General features: G+C 36.5%; 1 protein-coding gene across 1 annotated transcript in view; it reads left to right on the top strand.

The window, feature by feature from the left end:
* Positions 1–626: 626 nt before the first annotated feature.
* zdhhc8b (zinc finger DHHC-type palmitoyltransferase 8b) overlaps positions 627–21,808 on the top strand; it is a 78,374-nt gene continuing 57,192 nt past the window's right edge. The window contains exon 1 of the mRNA XM_067406867.1: positions 627–915. Coding sequence (XP_067262968.1) covers positions 812–915 — 104 coding nt within the window. The 5' untranslated portion in view covers positions 627–811. The remainder of the gene's footprint in view (positions 916–21,808) is intronic.

Raw genomic sequence — 21,808 nt, 5'->3', positions numbered from 1 at the left:
CTGGAATTTTATGATACAAACTCCTTACGTTACATACATTTCTTTATTTTCATTAGTGACCGTTGTTGTTTGTCGAATTTATTAGCTGCACAATGATAAAATGCATAACAACAACCATTGAATAAAAATAATTACAAAATATAAGATAAAGATGAAAAATGTAATTACTGCTTGTAACTATTTGCAGCACCCCTTCAACATGTCACGAAATCAAGATCTTCTGCACGGGGCAACAGACAATTCTTCAAATTGCCACCAGAGGTCACACGGGGACCACAAACTTACAAACACATTGAAGTTTGGTTTTGCTCTGGTGGCTGCTCTGTTTCCAAACTCAATCTTTCAAATTTCAGTGAACTTCTAACGTTATATGTTTTGACGTTTATTAACATGATTTTAAACAACAAGGGCTTCATATGGACGATTTCCCTTTAGGACTGGTGTGTGTCAACTCCACCCCGTGTCGAGTGTGATTTCTCCATCATTAGCAAAAGCACAAGTCTCTCTTTGCGCTGCTTACAATCCTCAAGACACGACAAGGCCCCACTGATGGAGCGCGCGTGTGTCGCCTCCTCTATTTGCGTAGCGGAGGCTCCACCTTTCAAGCATTGCAGTGACCTCAGCAGTGGGCTGGGTGGGATTTTCAGGCTCGTATTCCCGATCGCGTATCCAAGGATCACGATTTAACGGTGTATGTGACGGAGCGAATAAGCGTTTAGCCGGCTCGCGCTGAACGGTGCAGGATTTGTGTTTGTGTTTGCGTGCATCTAACGATAGGGATCCAATAAACGAGGAATGTGGGATTTACAGAATGCCCAACAGCGTTGGAAAAAGATTTAAACCCACCAAATACATCCCGGTGTCCACTGCCGCCACTCTTCTGGTGGGATCCACTACTTTATTCTTCGTTTTCACGTAAGTTTGCAGGGATTTTTTTTTAGTTGTGATCGTAAACTGTTCACTTGAATAAGTTTTATAGCAGTTAAATGGCCATAAGGCCTGTGGTTTGGCTGTGAACCTGAACTATTTCTATGATTTCTTAATTTAGACATAGTTAATGTGCATTTAGAAGCGTGCATTTTGGGGGTCTTCTAAAGCTTGATGATATCGGTCATTCCTGTTGAGAATTCACATGTGAAATGAGTTCAGCAAAAAATGTCTGGTTAAAATATGTATGCTATAAAATACTCATTCATAGACTAAGTTAGAGACTGAGCTGATCTTCAGCATATACTGCCTTTTTAGTGGAAGCTTGCAGACATTTTTGTTCTTGTTCATTCATTGCTATGATTTGTGAATGTCCTGTAATGTAAGCTTTCACTGTGATGGGTTTTGACATCCACATAGTTTCATTGTAACATCACAGAAAGATGTGTTTGTAGCTACTGGTTAAATATGTGTGGGTGTATGTGCATTGATCTTTGCTTCAAAAGCTTTTCTCTTATAATGCAAGGCTAAAGTCGTTACAAAAGATCACCGCAAAGTGATCTTTGTAAGTGTATTGATGGCCAGGAAGTTGCTTTAGGTTGAATCATTCATCAAGCAGTGAGCAGATTGTGACAGGCTTTGATTTACTCTAGCAGTTGTTTGAAGAATCATCATTAGACTCAGATTACAGTTATTCTCATTCAGATTACAGTTCTGAGTACAGTCTTTATTTGATCATCTTGCAGGCATAAACTCACTTGCTTTGGGAATATTTTTTTAGAATAAGCATCCTACAAATTGGACATAATTTTTTTTAAATTGTGGTTTAGCTTTTTTTTTTTTTTTTTTACCATTTTCCACACCTTTTTTCTAAGATAGTTTATTTAGAATATTGCTGCAGTGTGACACGAATACATTTTTAAAAGTAAAAAAATATAAGGTCATAAAGCCTCATGCATAATAATTATAAAGGATTTAACAAAACATTGTGTAAAATATTGTAGATGTACTGCAGGACATATCAACATCCCAGAAGTATTTCATGCCAACTACCCAGCTGCTTTTAATTTTGGAAATGACTGTGTAGGGGTTTACACCTGGTATTAAGATGAAGGTACATGAAGGAGACACATACCCGTTACACCTGGGGCCTGTACCATGATGGTAGATGAACAAACTCAGGGTTATAGGATTAGTTTCGAGTTGACAAATCCAAACCACTCCAATCCGGCTTTGTTGGTACCATGATGCTGATCATCAACTTTCTCTGTCAACTCAGGCTTTGATCCTGAGTTTGTGGAGCGCGTGCACATGAATCTGTGACATCAGTGGCAAACAGCCAATCACATGCCTTGCAACAGAAATAAACTGATCCACTTCTCGCGAGAGAGCCAGCGCGATTCAAAACTCTTTCGCTGAAAATGAAGAATTTAAATGCATTTACACTAATGGAAAATACTTGTCTGTGAAAGAGGACAAATAAAAGAAATGATCTTTCTCTATCAGTGCAAGTTAAAGTTGTGAAGTTAGTTTATATAGTTGATAATATATATAGCGATAGAGACTTAAACATACAAAGTCACATGTAGTCATTTTTAAAGAGTATATTTACACCTTATTTAGGCCTATATTACATATGATCTATATATATTAATATTCATCGAAAATAAGTGCTTAATAACTACTGTTACACTAAACTTGCGTGTGTGTAATGGATTAATAACATTATAGATCATATAATTATACAAATCATATAAATTATATTATCATTAAAATCAGACAATTTCATCGTTAAATATTTGTTTTTACTATATAATGACCTTTAATTTGGAGGAAGAGAAACTGGGGGAGTGACTTTATTGCGTTGGGTGTGTCAGTGTCACTTAGCTTAAGTCTGATTGGTCCAATTTCAGTTTGAAATCTCTAACCCAGAACATAACCTGCCCCGGAGCAGGTTAGCCGTGGAGTGTAAGATACTATGGCGATGAACACCACTAAAAGTCAGGTTACTTTAATGGTACCTAAAACCCAGGAATGGCGCAAACTAATCTGAAACTTACCTGGCTAGCCAGCTAATCCGGCTTCATGGTACAGGCCCCTGGTATTTTAATCTGTCTCTTTTGTCCACTTTCAACAACAACCTGTCCTGATTTCTTTGAGGGGATGGTAAATGTATGGTTTTTTTTATATCTTTCAATCTAATGGCCAAAATAAGCTTGTGCAATTTACATATGAATGTTCCCAGAGATGATGAAAAACAAACGTAGAGCAGCAGCTTTCATTTCTGCTATGTGCAAGACCAGACCGAACGCTGTTAGTGCGTGTTAAAACTCAGGAATGGTGAGAGAACATTGTGCTTGGTATGTTTTTTGTCTTCAAACCAAACTTGGGTCTTCAGCCGACAAGGTTTAAAGGTCCCGTTTTTCGTGGTTTTTTGAAGCTTTGATTGTGTTTATAGTGTGCAATATAACATGTGTTCATGTTTCGCGTGTAAAAAAAACACAGTATTTTTCACATAATTTACTTATCTGTATACCGCTGTTTCCACTGTCATAAAAACGGGCTGATGACTTCCTTGTTCTATGAAGTCCCTCCTTCAGAAATACGTAACGAGTTCTGATTGTGCCAGCGGTTCCTGTGTTGTGATTCGACAGCAGCTTAGCGCTCCTTGCCCGGAAAGGTCACGCCTCTTACCATAACGTGTGCTGCACATAGTTTTACATGTGGATTATTGTGGTGTTGTGCCGAATGAACACAAAAGACAATAATTCCCGAGAGACTGAACTCTTTAATCTCGTTAGCACTCACTCGTTAGCACTCACTCGTTAGCACTCACTCGTTAGCACTCACTCAGAAGAGTACCTCATACAGAAAACACTCATATACATAAACATAGTCCCCTCTTGTGGCCATTATGTGCACTGCAGTTCAACATTAACTATTGCAGTAAGGATACCACAATTATAATTTTCGGGAACCGAGTTAAACATAAATTGTAACCATTGACCTCTAAGTATAGCGTCCCTGGGAAGGCCAAACAAAGGTGATTGGACTGCGGGATGAAAATAACATTGGAAAAAGATAACATTTCGACGACATGGACCACGCCACGTTTTAGTGATGTCATTAAAGAAGGAAGTAGAGGGATGTAGTCCAAACTGGCCGTTCGATGTAGGCGACTTCTGTTAAATAAAATATCTCGCTTGGCATTGAACTTTGAGCTTTAAAATTTTACAGATTTTATTTATACTCTAACAACAACATTACACACTAACTAAAGTTTGAAACATGGGATCACGAAGAACGGGACCTTTAAATCCCATCTGGCTAGCAATGCTTTCCATAATGTTTACTCGTTAGGTCAGTCTTTTCTGGCTGTTCGAACTTATTTGACCACATGACTATTTCCACTACGAAAGCAATCCAGTCGAATGCATTTTCGACTACCTCTGGAAGTGGTCGAAAGTGGATGAGCTCAAAACGTCTAGGACCCTGTTTACACCTGTATTTAGCTTTGTCCACTTGTGATCCGATCGACCAAAATGCATCTTAATACAGGTGTAAACAGGGCCTTTATGTTTTTTGTCTTCAAACCAAACTTGGGTCTTCGGTCGACAAATTTCAAATCCTATTTGGCTAGCATGCTTTTCATAATGTTTATGCATTAGGTCAGTAGACAGAGAGTGGGCAGTCTTTTGTGGCTGTTCGAATACTACAAAAGCAATCCAGTCGAATGCATTTTTGACTCTGGAAGTGGTCGAAAGTGGCTCAAAACAAGCTCAAAACGTTTCGAACCCCCGTTTGCACCTGTATTTAGCGTCATTCACTTGTGGTCCGATCGAACAAAATGCATCTTAAAACCAGGTGTAAACAAGGCCTTAGAGAATAATACCCTAGTATGTGAGGTTTAAGAGATCATTCCATTGCTCTGTGATACTCTGGATTAATATACTGTTTTGGAAACAGGGGTAGACCTTTACATGCTAAATTACCTATGCAAATAATAGGAAACAGACTGGTTTTTCAGTTTTCTCTGGTAGCCATTGAGAAGGTATATCTGTGTCCAGCCTCAGACCTCAAAACCGCAATGCCATCTGTATTTAAAACGGCACTCAGGTGCAGCATTAAAGCAAATGTCAGTACCTAAGGCCACGCTTGTTCACTGACTGCTCACTAGAGAACAGTTCATAGACCTTCAAGGCAACAAAGGCTGTGTGATGACTTTCTCTCAAATGTGAGAAGTAAAGGGGCATCAGGGTGTTGTCAGGCATGTACACAGATCTTAACAAGGTCATTCTCAGTTGGTTTTCCCATATGGCCTCACTGCATCACTGCATTTATGTCAAGGGCAGCGGTGTGGAGTGAGGAGACTTGTGATGTATAGACCTTGTGATCTTCCCACATATATTTTGTCCATTTGTTTGACGTGTACTTAAAATGGCGTCACCACTTTTTAAGATAATGTATTCGTAATTATCATCTTTTGAGATTTAATTTCTGAAAATTAGCTTGATGAACAAGCTAAGGAAACAAGTTTAGTCCCTAATTTTCACAGAGAATGAACTGCTGAAGTGCTCTTAAGAACAAACTTCAGCAGATTTTTGAGTTTTCTCAACTTGTATTCAGGTCAATCTTCTGAAGTTTTTTGCCTTAAACTTTTAAGTTTTCTCAACTTTTACAGCGTTGGCAAGTATGACTGCTTTTTAAGCATTCAAAAGACAAATAATGAAGTAGCAGCGTTGAGGTCTGCGTTCAGTGCTGATGGATATTCTACCATGATGTTCGATATTTTTGCTTTAGAATAATTTGCTTCTGTAGCTGTTTCTCCTTCCAACCAATGAAAAGAACACATATGAGTGTGAACTGTCAGATAGTGACCTCCTTTTAATTTGTGTCTAACCTCTTTCCCTTGTTCCCTTATGGGGGACAGATTGGATTAGCAGCGGTCTGTGTGCAGATGTCCTGTGGTCTGTATTATTTCTAAACATTATGGTGACATAATGGGCTATAGTTTAAATTTAAGGCCTTTAATGAAGCACTCATCTCCATTTATATTAATCTTCGTTCCCTGCTGTGCTTTCTTTTTAATGGGCCTGTAATATTTTTATGCTCTTCAGTTAGATTTCGTGATAAACACTTGCACCCTGTGTAAGTATGTGCACACACAAATACAATACAAACTCCTGTAAATTCAGTGTTTGTAAGAAAATGTAATCTAAATGTGAATAAGAGGAGGACTTCAGTTGTGATAACACACATAGACACTGCTTTTGTTTAGCAAAATGTCAGGGAAAGAACAATATTTGGCTGATGAATTGCACATAATTCTGTTGAAAATAAATCTATCAGGTTGGAGACTCAAACAGAGCAGAACAGTGGTGATTAATAGTGTGCCATTCAGAACCTGCAGTGAACAGAGAGACGGAGTGATGAGCAAAATGGAAAGAGAATGACGAAAGTAGTTTTAATGGTCGTCACTGTCACAGAGAAGGTTTGACAACAAATGTAGCAGTTTTTTTTTTTTTTTTTTTGTCCTGACGCGAATAATATGTTTTCACTCCCTCATGTATGGATAAAACAGTTCTTTCTGAATATCTTCTTTTTTATTCTGCTGATATACGTTGAAATACAAAAGTAATACAAAAACAGATTAGACTTTGTTGCCTTTTCCTTCTTTTCTCACAGAACGATTGCGTTTAACTAACTACCCATAGTCCCAAATCTCTTAAAAGTCTTTCATCATCACATCTTCTCTACTATCTGCAGCATTATTCATATCAGTAGCTTGGATGTGATTTTAATTTCAATCTAGGTCATTTTTTGTTTTCAGTTGAACAGTGCTGTGCTGCTGTCAGTGTTTGAATATCCATGAATCTGCGATTATAACTTATTGAAATCAGGACTGGGACTGAGAAAGAATTCGGAAGTATAGCTCCCATAATTCCATGTGATTTTTCAATAGGACTGTAAGGTTCATTACAAGAAATAGATGGCAGAAATAGCTATTGATCAGTGTTGTGTTTCTCTTCATATGCACAGAAAGATGGAGAAAGAGAAAGCTTAACCTCAGATCTGTAACTGTTCATAAAGGCTCTGTGAATACAGGCCATAAACTTTAATTATAACCATGAGCAGTTTGTGGATTTGGCCACAGATTTCTAAGTCTCATTCATTTAAAATGATTTGTATTTCTTTTGCATCCCCTAGAGGAAACCATGAAAGATAAAAGTTAAACTCTTCTGAAACGCTTTCATTGCCGTTATCTGCGCAGTTTCTGTTCAATGCAGCATATGGTGGAGTTATCTGTGTAATGAATGCAAAAACTGTATTTAATTAAATAAGCAAATATCTACCACTCTTTAGGTGTAAGTTACCACTAATGAAAATGAGAATTAGTTGGTCTGACAGCCGTTAAATTCTCCATGACTATTGAAAATACTCTTGATTATGAACTTATTTAGCCTTTATCTGTGTCTTAAAGTATTTGTTTTGATTTCAACCACTGCAAAAGAAAAAATAAATCATATCTGTTCCTTTCAGAGCCCTGCAAGCCTGTTTAAAACAATAGAACCTACTATGACTCACTCTCACCCTATGTGGAACTCCCATTAGAATGGATGTGGGAATCTAATTTTGGATGTCATAGCTCATGTATTCTTAGCTAGAGGCTACATGATAGTAATGAGATCAAATTATTTTCCCCATGTTAGTTGAAATTAAGTAAAGCCGGTTCTCATGAAGATTGATTGAAATGATGGTGTTAATTTGGTATAGATTGCTGTTGCTTAAACTAGTCTGTCTACCCTCTGAGAAATACAATTATACCCCATTATCAGTTACACCAATGCATGACCATAATTTTCTAATGTAACGTTTTGACACCTTCAGCTGTTAGCTCCAAGTCAAGAGATGAATGAAAGATGTGCATGGGCCTTTTTGCTTCCCTATACACTACCATTCAGAATGTTGGGGTTGGTAAGATTTTAATTGTCTTTGAAACCGTAAGAGCCAGTCCACACAGAATGTGTTTTTACAGTTAAAAATGTAAGACTCAGATTAGTGGAAGGAAAAAAGTGCAAGGTCTAGACACGTTTTTAAAACTTCTTTTATCTTGAGCGCAGCATTTTTAGAATGTTGTCATGCGTGAGACGCGCACAATGGTTAAAGACATCCGTCTAGCCGAGCGCATGTTTACATTGAAAAACTATGGAAAAGAAGCATTGTGTAATGGAAAAATGCATTCTTTGTGAATGGCCCCTAAGAAGAAATCTTTTATTCTCACAAAGGCTGCATTTATTTGATCAAAATACAGTTTTAAAAAAGTAATATTGTGTAATAATATTATTAAAATTTATTTACAAATTTACATTTTCCCATTTAAATATATATTTTAAATTATAATTTATTCCTGTGGTGGTAAAGGTGAATTTTCAGCAGCTATTACTCCAGTCTTCAGTGTCACATGATTCTTCAGAAGTCATTTTAATATGCTGATTTGGAGCTCACGAAACATTTCAAGAAACACAATATTTTAACGCATTACTTTTAAAAGCAACTGTCCTCAACAACACTGGTCATCATAATATATGATGAACAATTGAGTGATGCTTCTTATTTACACTGTGTGCAGAAGTTGATTTTCTGATCATATTTTTTTCCAAGCACATTTTACCAATTCCAATCCACATCAATCTTAATAACTACTATTAATATTGTTTGTAATCATTTATAAGTGATATATAATTGTTCATGAAGGCTGGAAATGAAAAATGCCCTATATTCAGGTGTGCATAATTATTAGGCAGGTTTACTTTTACAGGCAAAAATGAGCCAAAAAAGAGATTTAACTCAGACCGAAAAGTCAAAAATTATTAAACACTCATGAGAAGGACACAATACTAATGCAATACTAGAAATTGCAAAGTTAAAGCATGACCAAGGGACAGCAAAATGCTCATTGGGTCAGTGGGGTCATACAAAAACAGGTGGAAAAGAAAAGACACATGTTAACTGCAAAAATTAAGAATTAAGGTGAAGAATTAAGTGTGAAACCATCAGGAACGCCACCATTTTCCAGAACTGCAACCTACCTGGAGTCTCCAGAAGTGCAAGGTGTCAGGATCTCAGAGACTTAGGTTGGCTAAAGAATCCTAAAAAATGACCTGCTCTTAATATGAATCACAAGCTGAAGTGTTATAAAATACATTTACATTTATAGGCCTTATAGACAGACAGCTTGAGAGTGACTCTTGAAAGACCAGCACCACATCCTCTTGTACCACTGTTTGAAGAATTTATCTTCCAAAATCTGGCAGTAAGGTGTGGGAGTTCACTTTTAGTCCATTTCTTATCCTGAAATGTCCATCTTGCAGAGATGGACTAAAAATGATCTTCCAAAACTTACTGCCAGATTCTGGAAGATAAATTCTTCAAACAGTGGTACAAGAGGATGTGGTGCTGGTCTTTCAAGAGTCACTCTCAAGCTGTCTGTCTATAAGGCCTATTTTATAACACTTCAGCTTGTGATTCTTATTAAGAGCGGGTCATTTTTTAGGATTCTTTAGCTAAGAAAAGCAGTACTGCAAATTAATAAAGAAATGCCCCCTTTTTTTATATATATAACTCCATTTTTTAATATTGGAAATATCTATAGCTGCAGGCTAAAAAAGACTTCAAAGAGTCAGGCAAAGAATGAAGCTTTTTCTTACAGAAAAACTTTATTTGGTGGTCAGTTAGTACTGTAAACTGTGATGACATTTTTATGTATGTCTGAGAATTTAACATTGAAAAGATCTGTGTGCACATGGTTCTCCATCCAGTATGACAAATTTCATCCTACTGTCATTGCACAGCTAGTGCTCCTCTAATAGAATTGTGCCCTGATGCTTTTCTCAGTCAAAGAAAATCTTCTGACACTGTTTCCCCTGAAGACAGCACAGTTTGTTGACATCTGTAATGTGCCATGGCAGAAGTGACAACTGATGAAGCCGCCACAATGGCTGGCCGAAAAACAGACATTGAAATGCACACTGTGAAGGAGACGTGAACGTTAGATTTTTTTTTTTTCCATGAACCTTAAGTACACACAAATTTCCAAGACAGACACTGAACGTAATGATGGATGAGTGAGTCAGATGTTGATTCAGTAACTGCTCTGATGGATCCAGTGGGGTTGTTCAGTGGAGGATTTGTCCAACTGATTCAAACTGGGAACTATTTTTTTTTTTTTTTTTTTTTAATGATCAATTTAAAAAAGCTCATTCACAAAAGAACTCAACTCAACAAATTCACTCTGTTTTTGTTTTTGTCTTAAAAAAAATGACATCAGTTGAAAGACTTTTCAAGAATTATTTTTGGGAAACTTTTTATCTTTAGCTTTTTATAACGTTTAATTCTGACTCAACTTTCTGGAAAAATATAATTTCTTTTGCCAGGACACTCAGCAGTGGCAAAGTGCAGGAAACACTGCTTCCAGTTTCTAAGCAGCTAAGTGTTTCATTACCTGGATTATAGTAATATAGTAAGAAAGCTGAAAGTGTTTCATTTGTTTCAGATTCTTAGCTTTTTATGTAAAAAAAAATCACCTGCTTTTAAATATGGTGTTTAAAACTGTAAAAATAAAATTACCATACTTGGGGTTATTTTAGGAGAAACGGATTTTATGAATGAGACAATTATACTAGTATTATATTGAATAATATTGCATCTGAAGTGTGTAATTGTATGTGTTATTGTGTGAATAATTTAAAGGTAACAAGACATAGAATATCTCAGGCTAGTAACTCCCTAGATTATTTGCTTCCTCGTAGTAGCTTCCCCTCTCATTAAAAGATGGAGAATCCCTGCTGTACATGCTTCTGAGACTCATAATGAACTTAATTGTCCTGCTGGGCTTTGGTTTGCTTCATCTGCCCCAGTAGATCTGTCTGTTTTTGGCCGATACTTTCCATTCTTTCACCAGCATAAATTCATTTTAGGTGGTGCAGGGATTTACATTCAGAATGTATACGCTTCATTCAATTGAGACCAGGTTATCGCTGTGTTATTATATACACAAAAGGCTCCTGACCCCACACTAGAGCTAAAAATATGGCTTTTCTGCCACGCCTCTGTTGGCTTTCGTAATCATAGCCTGCTTGGAAATCTTCCCCAAAACACAGAGGCTGCCTGTGCAGACCGGTTGGGGTAACTGGAGCTCAGTGTGTGTGTGTGTGTGTGTGTGTGTGTGTGTGTGAGTGAGGATGTATGTTACCTCTGAGGTGAAAAGGGCAGCAATGGAGCAGGAGGGGGAGGAAGTGGAGCAGGAGAAGGAGAGAGGTGGCAGGCAGGGAGGGAGCTGAGTGAGTAGGGCTACTCCTTTTTCTCCATCCCCCTTTCCAACCATTCATCTGCCCACTGGCTGGAAAAGCCTCTGACTCTTTTAGGAACATGTGGAACACATTTAACCACCTCAGCTGCGCCCACCCGAGCTGTCTCCACCCTCCTTTCTCTTACTCTTTTCCACCCGTTCTGCACGCTCTGCCATTTACGCCTACTATTTCACTGCATTTGCAGTATTGCATTCTTGTTTGATTAAAAGAGAAATATGTCATAGTTTTTGCCCTTTGCTGTATTTCAAATGGCAAAGGGCAAAAAAATAAAATAAAATAAACTAATAAATCTGAAAAATGAGTAATGAGCTCTTAGGTTTTTTGGTGTTTCAAAACGTAACTTTTAATTTAAATACATCCTTTCATCTTTTCAGTCAAATTCTACAATTATAAACCCAGAAAATGGATCCACATGGAGACTGTCATATCAGATAGAAGGTGCTGTCACTCAGACTGTTAAAAGCATCTCAGAGGTGCCACTGGTCTCTAGTGCTTTGATGTAAGAGATGTAAAGGCCAGCATGGCCCCTTTGGGTTTGTTATTTTATTCATATACAATGCATTGTATCACTGGTGGGCCACTATGGAATTTTTCATAGACTCAACTGAGGCCATTATCTAGAGATCAAGGAGCAATGTATGGAGCAGAGCTGACGCTTTCAGTTTATAACTGTACCGTCTTTATTCAAATGAAATCAAAAATACAGCATAAAACACAACATTGTGCATTTTAATGCATCTTTTCTGACTTTTGGCTTTTGAATGTTAGTCAGTGTGTCGTCAGAACTGTAAAATAACACAAATGGAAATATGCATTGTAGTGGCCAAAAAGAGACGTGAATGCATTTAGTAAACAGATGCTGTCATAATGAATTAGTGTTGATTGTGCAATGCTCAGAAATGAGTTCAGTTCTTGGTTTGGTGCATAGATTATAATATTGCAGAATGAATTTAATTGAATTTGACTTTCATCAGTTGTGTGAGAACTGTGTCTTGTCTGTGACAGAGGGTATGATGGCATGTGTATATATAGCGTGTGTGTGTGTGTGTGTGTGTGTGTGTGTAAGATATCCTTTATGATTGGCTCATCTGTATTCGTCACCTTACACGGTTATGTCATTTTCAATCAATCCAGTTTGAAGCAACGGAATAAATGAAAAGTAGCCAAAATGAGAAGTGACCCTAGAGCCCTAGAGTAGAGCGCTCTGTCGACTATCAGCCCAGTGCTCCGACAGAATGAAATCACCAATGCAAATCCATTCAATTTGACTGTAAAATTCTGGAAGGCGCCCACAATTATAGCTTTATCCTGACCAACAGACTGCTGAATGCCATTGTGAGTCAGAGTTTGGGGTTTTCTTTCACAACAAGATTTTGCTATGCTTCAAAACAGTCTTTGTTTGAACAGAATTTGATTGCATTTCAAGCAAGACAGAAGATTTTTTCACTTGATAACCGAAGTGAGTAGTGCTTTTAATAAATGTTTAAAATATATTTAGCCACCTTGGTTTCATAGAGTATAGTGTCCTTGCTTGAAAAGGAATGCAAATGCTATGCTAAAATCCAAAGTTCATATTTATAAAAAAGTTCTTTGACGTTGAAAAGTGCTTAGCGCCACGTCAGGTTCTAAGCAGATGTATGCAATTTTTCTAATGGCAGAGAGTCAGAGTACTACAGGTATTTGAAAATCTAAGCAATTCTTGCTGCTTGCCATTCTCAAGTAAATGATTTGGACTTTGACTGGTGCTCTTTTATATGCAAATTACATTAATTAGGTGGCGTCTACAAAGTGGAGAATTGAAACTATTCAGCTGCGCACAATTTCAAGGCACATGTTATTTTGAGAAATGATCATAAGATCAAACGTGAGATACACAGCATTTTGTAAATGAGGCCAGGGGTCACTCTGGAATCAGACGATTTATTTTTCTTTTCTTTTAAATTTCCAAAATTCCCCAGCTTAACATCCCATGGAAAGTTTCTGGAAATGTTCTGCCCCTTTGCAACCTTAGTCTTGAGGTTCACTGTATCTCACTGTAGAGTGTTTTTGCAGCAATGCCATACAAGAACCATTTTTGGATCCCAGAAGAACCTTTCAGTGGACATTTTGTAAAGGAACCATCTTTTTTTTTTTTTTTTCTTTGTGTGAAGAACATTTTAGTAATCAAAAGAAACTGTATCCACTATAAAGAACCTTTTGCCTAATGGAAAGATTCTATGAATGTTAAAGGTTCTTTGTGGAACCATATGCCAATAAGGAACGTTTATTTTTAACCTGTTAACTGTCACGGGCCCACCGGTGGGCCCACAGCCATTACATATCTAAAACAGTAATATTCTATACTAAACCTAAACTAATCTTGACAAACCATATATCATTTGAAAGCTTAGAATCTCTAGTTTACATATTTGGTGACTGATTTTCAAAATAAATTACAGAGGAGCAGTAATTTATCAATTTGCAACAAGCATATTTTCATACTCATAAGGCATGTTCAGACCTTTAATTTGAAATAGCGATGAAAATGAAAAATCATTAAAGATTGGTTGAAACATGTTTGTTTTCATGCCAAAAGATAACATCCATTCAATTTTTTGAGAAAAAAAGGTCTGAAAATTTTTTTAATAGAAAAAAAAAATACATTTATGATTGTGGCGGCGATCTATAACCCACATTCATGTTATTTTTATGTTTATTAGAGGCTGAATTCATATCAATTTTCTGCCAAACTTCCCATACTACATCTATATAGGATGTCTACTTCATAAACTGTATGAAAATGATGGAAATATATGGTTCAGATCACTAAAACCATATATAGAAATGGAGGCGCCTTTATATAGTCACCAATGGAGCTTGGTTGTCATCTAGTGAAAAAGTGTGGTACTGCGCCCAAACAAAATCTTACTGAAAGCTCATTTTTTGAGATATCAACCTGAAATTTGGAACAAAACTTGTTGAGTTTTTTGGCTTTGATTTCCTTGCAGTTTTAGAGTAAAACTTGTTTTGTAAAATATATATTTTATATAAAATATAAAATATTATATTTTTACATTTTACATTTTCATAAACTTAAACTTCTATAACTTTTTTTCTGTTTCACTTACATAAGTTCACTTCTACAATAATATGCCAAATTTCATCTTTAAAACAAGACCAGCCTTATGTCTATACTCCAAAGTATTCTTGAATTACATCCATTTAAGTTTGGATAGTGCATTTTCTTGTCTAAAAAAAAAAGTGGGGGTGACAGTTAACAGGTGTGCATCATATATTATGTTTTCTTTTTGATGGAAAATCCAGGTATTTGAAAGAGCTGTACATTTACCTTCTAGGATCTTATTTTCTGCTCCAGACCAGCTTTGTTGTAAAAGACTATTGTTTTAAAGAGCTTGTCTCTGCTTTTACGGTAAGCCATGATTGCGTTTTATAGGTGGAAAGGACCAGATAGAAGGAGGATCTTGTCTTATCTGTGCTGGCTTGTTTGTTTTCCTCTCCTCTGGGACAAAATTGTCAGATAGTATGGCTGGAAGACCTTTTTTTCCCCTTTCAGATCTTTACTGTTGCCCTTTTGTTCATTGCCGTCTCCTGCAATCTTAAACAGCCTGTTGGGACGTGTCCTCTACTCAGTTTCATTCTCAAGATCACGCATGTTCATTTATGTTCCAGTATTGTGGCCAAAATAAGCTGAAGAAGATATCGTTGTGGCGGACATCCATGATCTCAATTCGGGATAAAAGAATGAAGCATATTTGACATTAAAGACCCCTTCAGTCTGTATTGTTGCTGTAGTTCTTTATTTATGGTCTAAAATAATTTTGATCATGTTAAAAGAAAATCCATATGTTCAAAAGTAGTGCTGGGTGGTATACCGGTTCATATGGTATACCGGTTTCAGTTTCGAGACCGATATGTATAGCGTATAGAAAGCAGACTTATATTTACTGCATACCCTTCTTACACTAATGGAAACAACTTTATATAACTCACAAAACTAACTTTACTCCCTCGGGCCATGTTTTTTTTCTAACCAGTGTGAAAGAGACTCAGAATACACATACAATTAAGAGCTATACACCATTTTAATCTGTGGAATATCTTCTTTTATTTGTGTACACTCAGAGTAAAAACAAAATGTTGTGCTTTTTGTAAAATAAAGAAAACTATCATGATGTGTGATCTCTCGTCTCCCTCTGAACGAAGTCCAATCTGATAGTTCTCAGAAAATGAACTAACTTAGTGAATACTAATCACAAAAAAAATAATCTTGTGTCTAAAGAAACATTGAAATGTCCGGTTTTAAATCGTGTCAGTCAAATCGAAAACAAACATTCTGTGTTTATGTAATCTGTATGAAAAGAGAGCCATGTCAGAAGTCCTTGATTCAGCTCATTATCCGCTAATGCGGCCACGCCCACGGAGCCAGCGCTATTCAGACGCAAATTCAGAGGCAATACATGCATTCATCGTCTTAATCGTGTATTTATTGTCTTGAAAAGTGTTTATCTATAAAAGTATATAATAGAATACCATTATTTTAAATTGTAATAATATTTCACAGTATTGCAGTTTTTTCTGTATGTTTGATTTAAACCATGATGAGCTGAGACATGATTTTCTCACAGCCTACCTGACTGAAAGAGCTCATTATTTATGCAGGTCATTAGAGCTCTTTATGCGATTCTTTTGTCTTCTCAGGTGTAAATGACCCATTATTAATGATGATTCACGCCTCCATGCATACTGTGTTTCTTGACCAAAGATGTTTTAGAAAATTTAAATCTCTATATTGTTTTATATGAACAAGCAAGCAGCATAATTTTTACCTAATTTTGAAGCAAAAACTCTAGTCTACAACCTCCAATACCCAGAAGTCTTGTGAACACAAGATTTAATATATATTTTTTGGCTTTATTTCAGTGGCTTAAGTTTTTTGTTTTTTCAATAACCACGCTTAAACGTTATTCCTTCAAAAACACAAACATGTACATACATGTTCCTCACATATTATGGTAGCCTAGTTTGTGCTGAATACAGTTTAATGACACTTTTTCCATTAATATGTTTATGAACAACTGAAAAAAGCACAAATGTCAGGGCATGTCAAAACTTCTCCAGGGCCCCAAAAATCCTCAGACCCCTGAGGGTTAATGCTGCAAATACCATGTAGAGCCATAAGATTTCCATGATGCAGAAAACACAGATGAAATCACGGAATCTAGTCACAAATAGAACTTACTGTATAAAGTGGAACGTCACATAATTTGGCCATTTTTGGGTGAATAAATTAAAAGTATGTCTGTACAATAAATCAGATATCGATACGGACTAGTCTCTGTGAATATTAAAGCTAAAAAAGACTGTTGAAATCTGAAGTCTGTATGAATGAGCGCCACATTTTCGTCTACTACTATACATACTGAAACACGCGTGACACTCGCGATGATTTCAGTGTCTGCTGTCTCACTCACTGTACATAAACTTAGTCACTCTCTGCTCTTAGAGTCACTTTATGAACATTGTACTGTTTAATTTGAGAAAACTGTAGACATTTGTTGTATCGTATACACAGGAAGTCAAACTTCTTCACGACCGTAACAGTTCGGTATAACTTGAAATAACAGAAATATACTATTGTACAATTTACTGTACTTCGATTATAGAGATAATAATAATAATAATCATAATAATAATTACACCATTTATTAAAACACAAACTCAAAGGTCTTCATTGAAATTACAGAAATTGCACAGTAAAAATGTAGCCTACTTATTAATATTGTTAATTTAATTATATAACAGTGATATACCGTGAAACCACCAGAATCTTTAAAAAAGTGATACAGATACAGCCCAGCACTATTCAAAAGTAATTTGCACACTGTAAGTGATACTATACTGGGTGTGTGTATACATGCCTTGCAGGGTTGATCAATTTTATTGATCTTCCATCTACGTGTTTGTGTTTATATGACTGTGTTTATACCGGGTAAATCTAGAATGAGGGGGTGTGTGCACACACTAAATTGATCCTATAGTTTCACTCCTGTTATATTTAGTATCAAGTGTCTACATGACAATTGCTTGGCATTCACACACTTAAGCCTGTAATATAGAGCTTATCCCTGTCATTGTCTTTAAGTGACACATGTTTCTCTCTAATTTCCATTCATAAGCAAGACCTGCTCTGTTAGCTCTGACTATATGGTGTTGTTATTCCATATTAACTTAATGTAAATACTAGATCTACACAAAAGTTTCTTTTTGTTTTTTGTTTTTTTAAAGAAATTATGCATTAAATTGATCAAAGGTGGCAGTAAAGTAAAATTATATTTCAAATAAATACTGCTCTTTTGAACTTTCTATTTATCAATCATTCCTAAAAAATGCAGCACAACCATTCTCAACATTGATGATAATAAGAAATTATTCTTGAGCACCAAGTTAGATTTTTAAAGGATGATGTGACACTGAAGACTGGAGTAATGATGCTGAAAATTCAGTTTTGCCATCACAGGAATAAATTACATTTTAAAATATATTAAAGTTGAAAACATTTATTTTAAATTATAATAATTTTTCACATTATAGCTGTTTTACTGTATTTTTGACCAACTAAATGCAGCCTTAATGAGTATAAGAGACTTCTTTCAAAAATCTTAACAATCCCAAACTTTTTAACAGTATTTGTGTGTTGGGTAAAGTGGTTCGAATGTGTCAGAGTCTCTGTGTGGTGGGCAGGTGGGAGTCAAAAGGTCTGATCTGGATAGTGTGGACAGCTGACCCCACTCAACACTGTGTGTCTAGTTGAGTGTTAGGAGGACTAAAAACAACAGCTAAAGAAATAGACAGGGTCAACAGTCTTGTCCTGTTGTTTTTGCAGTTGTGCTCACTTGAATCAGCAAAGCATTTAGAGTGTTGCTGACAGAACAGTGTATATATATTTTCACAAGTCTGATATATTGAATTTTCCTGCTGTCACTATGCCTCTCTAATGTTAACCAAGCCACGTTTCATGGTGGGACCAATCATCAATCATGGAATGGGCTTGAGTTCTGGGCTATTGGAGAGAACCAATAATGGAACCCATGGACAAATCCATTTAGGGCCCATACTAGGGCTTATTTAGGTTCTGTTTACACCTGGTATTAAGTTGAATAAGTTGATTTTGGTCGGTCGGATCACAAGTTGACGACGAAGACACATACCCCTTAACTCCTGGTGTTTTAATCCATCTCTTTTATTCACTTTCAACCACTTCTATCCTGATTTCTTCAAGGGGAGGGTCTATGGTTGAGTAAATGTATGGGTTTTTTCAGATCTTTCGATCTAATGGACAAAATAAGCTTGTGCACTTTACAAATTAATGGATGAAACAACATTGGGAGCATCAGCTTTTGTTTCTGCTCAGACTGCTACAATACCACACTGAACGCTGTGAACATTGTGCTTGGTAAGTTTTTCATTTTCAGACCAAACTTGGGTCTTCAGCTGACAAAGTTTAAATTCTGTTTGGCTAGCGTGCTTTCCATAATGTTAACTCGTTAGGTCAGTAGGTGGAAAGTAGGCGCACATTTGCGCTTTTTGAATGCATTAGACCACATGAGCGTCTACACCACGTAAGCGATCCAGTCAAATGTGTTTTCGACTACCCCTGGAAGTGGTCAAAAGTGGACAATCTCAAAACGTTTAACACCCCGTTTACACCTGTATGTAGCATCGTCCACTTGTAATCCAATCGACCAAAGTGCATAATACCAGGTGTAATATTGCACCTGGTATTATGCATTTATTATGCATTGCACCTATTGGATAGGGCTGACATGAGCCCAAACCCGTGTAGGGCCTGTAACTCAAGTCCATATCATGTCTACATTGGCCCCACCATGAAATATTGCCTGGGAATTAAAGTCCAGGTACCACTACCTGAGCAATGACAATTTAGCGTTTTTAAAGTGTACACTTTTGATTGTTAATCGAGATGGAATTGATGTAATCAAAATCTTGCCTTGAAAACGTTTTGGAAGGTTGACAAAAGATTTGATGATAAGGTGAGGTGAGTTTGCTATTATCTGCTGCTGCACAGTTTAGTAGTGGCCTTTTCAGCATAATTACAATCCATTTATGGTCAGTAGTTAGAAAAAGCCCTTTGCAGTGTTTGTGCTCAAATACTGGTGTTATAATGAGGTTTAGTGGGAGGGCAGCCTTGGGATAAAAAGTAGAAGCCAAGCGTTTTGTGTTCTTCTTAGTGGAAAAGATTTTTGTGTGTGTATGCACACACAACCAGTGTTTAAATCGTCATTATGAATCAGGTTATGGATATGGATAGAGTGTAAAGCTCTTGCTAATTAAACTCAGATATGTGAGAGGGAGACAGAGACTTGGAAAATTTTCCTCATCGCATGAGAGCTGAGCTTGAATAAAACAAACAGAAACTCAAAACCAAAGCCTGTCTAAATCTTCTGAAAGTAATTTAATGGTGCTTATTCTTTCAAAATAATTAATGATGCAATAGTTGGTGTCATTTTTGCAGAAATTAATTCATTGTTAGTGTTTAACACACTGCATAGAATGCTTTTGTTTAAACCCTGACCCTTGAGATTTAGGCATGTCAGAGCTTTTATTTATCTACTTATTGCTTCTAATCTTAAATTTTCTTTTAAATTACAGATAAATGAATAATAAAGCCTCGCTCTTGAACGAAACAACATACAGTATAACTAGATTTATCTGCATATATAAGTAGCTGCTCTTGCTCTGCCCCTCATTGTTCACTAGTACGTGACAGCAAAATGGTTGGTTGAAAACCCTGTGCTTTTCAGACAGCTGTAGTTTTGAGACTGTCAAGTTGTGTATGCAGGTGTATGAGACATTCCTCTGATCCATGAAGAACACATCCACTCATGAATGTCAAGCCTGCCAGTGCAGTGAGAAAGAACTTAATGGCCTCTTTACTGCCACCCATCATCGCGTCAAACAATAATGATCCCGTATAGTTCTGGAGATTTTTTGTCATTACTTAGGCCGACAAGTATCACTCTCTTATAATATATTCACGCACTATAATCTCTAATATATCTGTTATTTACTGCTATAGCCACAGACAATATATGGCACTATCATTTTGTTGTCTATTTAAAACATAGTTTCTGGTTTTACATCCCACCTCTGACATTGCTATTCTTGCAGTAAGGAAGAAATCCTGTTCTCAGATGTTCTTGCAGGGTACTGAATAACACGGCTAATGATTCTTTCCACTTACTGCCTACAGCGTCCTTGTTTTAACTCAAGAGCTGCTTTGTCTTTTTTCTGAAAACCTGATTAAACATCACTGCTGCCTCCCACGATGCCGTGCGAGAGTTTAACCCAAGGACTAACCGAGGCGTTGGACATAAGTGTTCTCTTGGATGCATGACAAGGACAGTCATACCCTTAGAGGCCATTCAGGAGTTTCATTTTGGAACAGCACGGTAACTGTGTGTGGTGTCTGGTTGAGTGCACACTATTTTTAAGCCTCTCAGAACAGGAGCAAGGCACCGTTTCTTTTTAAAATATAGCAGCTAGGCCTGTAAGCGACTGTCAGCCATGGGACACATTAACTGCTTTAACTATTAGTCTGCAAGGTCTCTTCGTTATCATATTCAATAAAATATAACTATTACTTTTAATTCTAAATCTTACTTTTTCTTGTTGTCTCTTGCTTTCCAGGGTCCCCGCAGGTCCTAAATAAGTCTTAAAATCTTTAATTCATTTTTATCAAATTGAAGGCCATGAAAAGTCTTATATATCTTAACATTGTAAAGAAAAACCTTAATTATTATTTCAAGAGGTCTTAAATTTGAGCATGAAAAAACAGGAATCACAATATGGCTTAATATATTGATTAAACTTCAAGGCGATGATTGAATTAAATAAATGTGAGCTCTGCACATTCCAAAGTATAAACATGGTGCTGTTGCATGTTCGCAATCAATGAATGGCACACATGGGAGTGACTGCTTATGATCTACTGCTGATGCATTATGACTGTGTTTACTTTATGGTGATACTTGATGTCATACCTGCAAATTCATTGGCTTTTGGCGAAACTGGGCATTCTGACATTGAAATACATTAAGCCATATTGCAATTCCTGTGTTCAGAAAAGTTTCAATGGGTTTTCATCTTACCTCAGTATGTGCATTCTAAAAAATCTAAAAACAAAAAAAAAAAAAATTAAAATTACCCCATGTCCCCATTTTTCAAAAGGCTTATAATACTGAAGTTACAGTTTTTTGAGAAAGTAAAAATGTGCAGTTTTCTGTGATAGGTAGGTTTAGGGGTAGTGTAGGGTCATAGAAAGTACAGTTTGTACAGTTTAAAAACCATTACGCCTATGGAATGTCTCCACGATTCCCAAAAACAAATGTGTGTGTGTATGTGTGTGTGTGGAATGTTGTCACTCAAAGAATATGAAACAAAAGGGGGGTGTCTAATGCTATTTCATGCATTCTGACTTATTTACACTGTTA

This window comes from Chanodichthys erythropterus, chromosome 13, assembly GCF_024489055.1.
Source record: "Chanodichthys erythropterus isolate Z2021 chromosome 13, ASM2448905v1, whole genome shotgun sequence".
Lineage (NCBI taxonomy): Eukaryota > Metazoa > Chordata > Actinopteri > Cypriniformes > Xenocyprididae > Chanodichthys > Chanodichthys erythropterus.
This window is presented reverse-complemented; position numbering and strand designations above follow the sequence as displayed.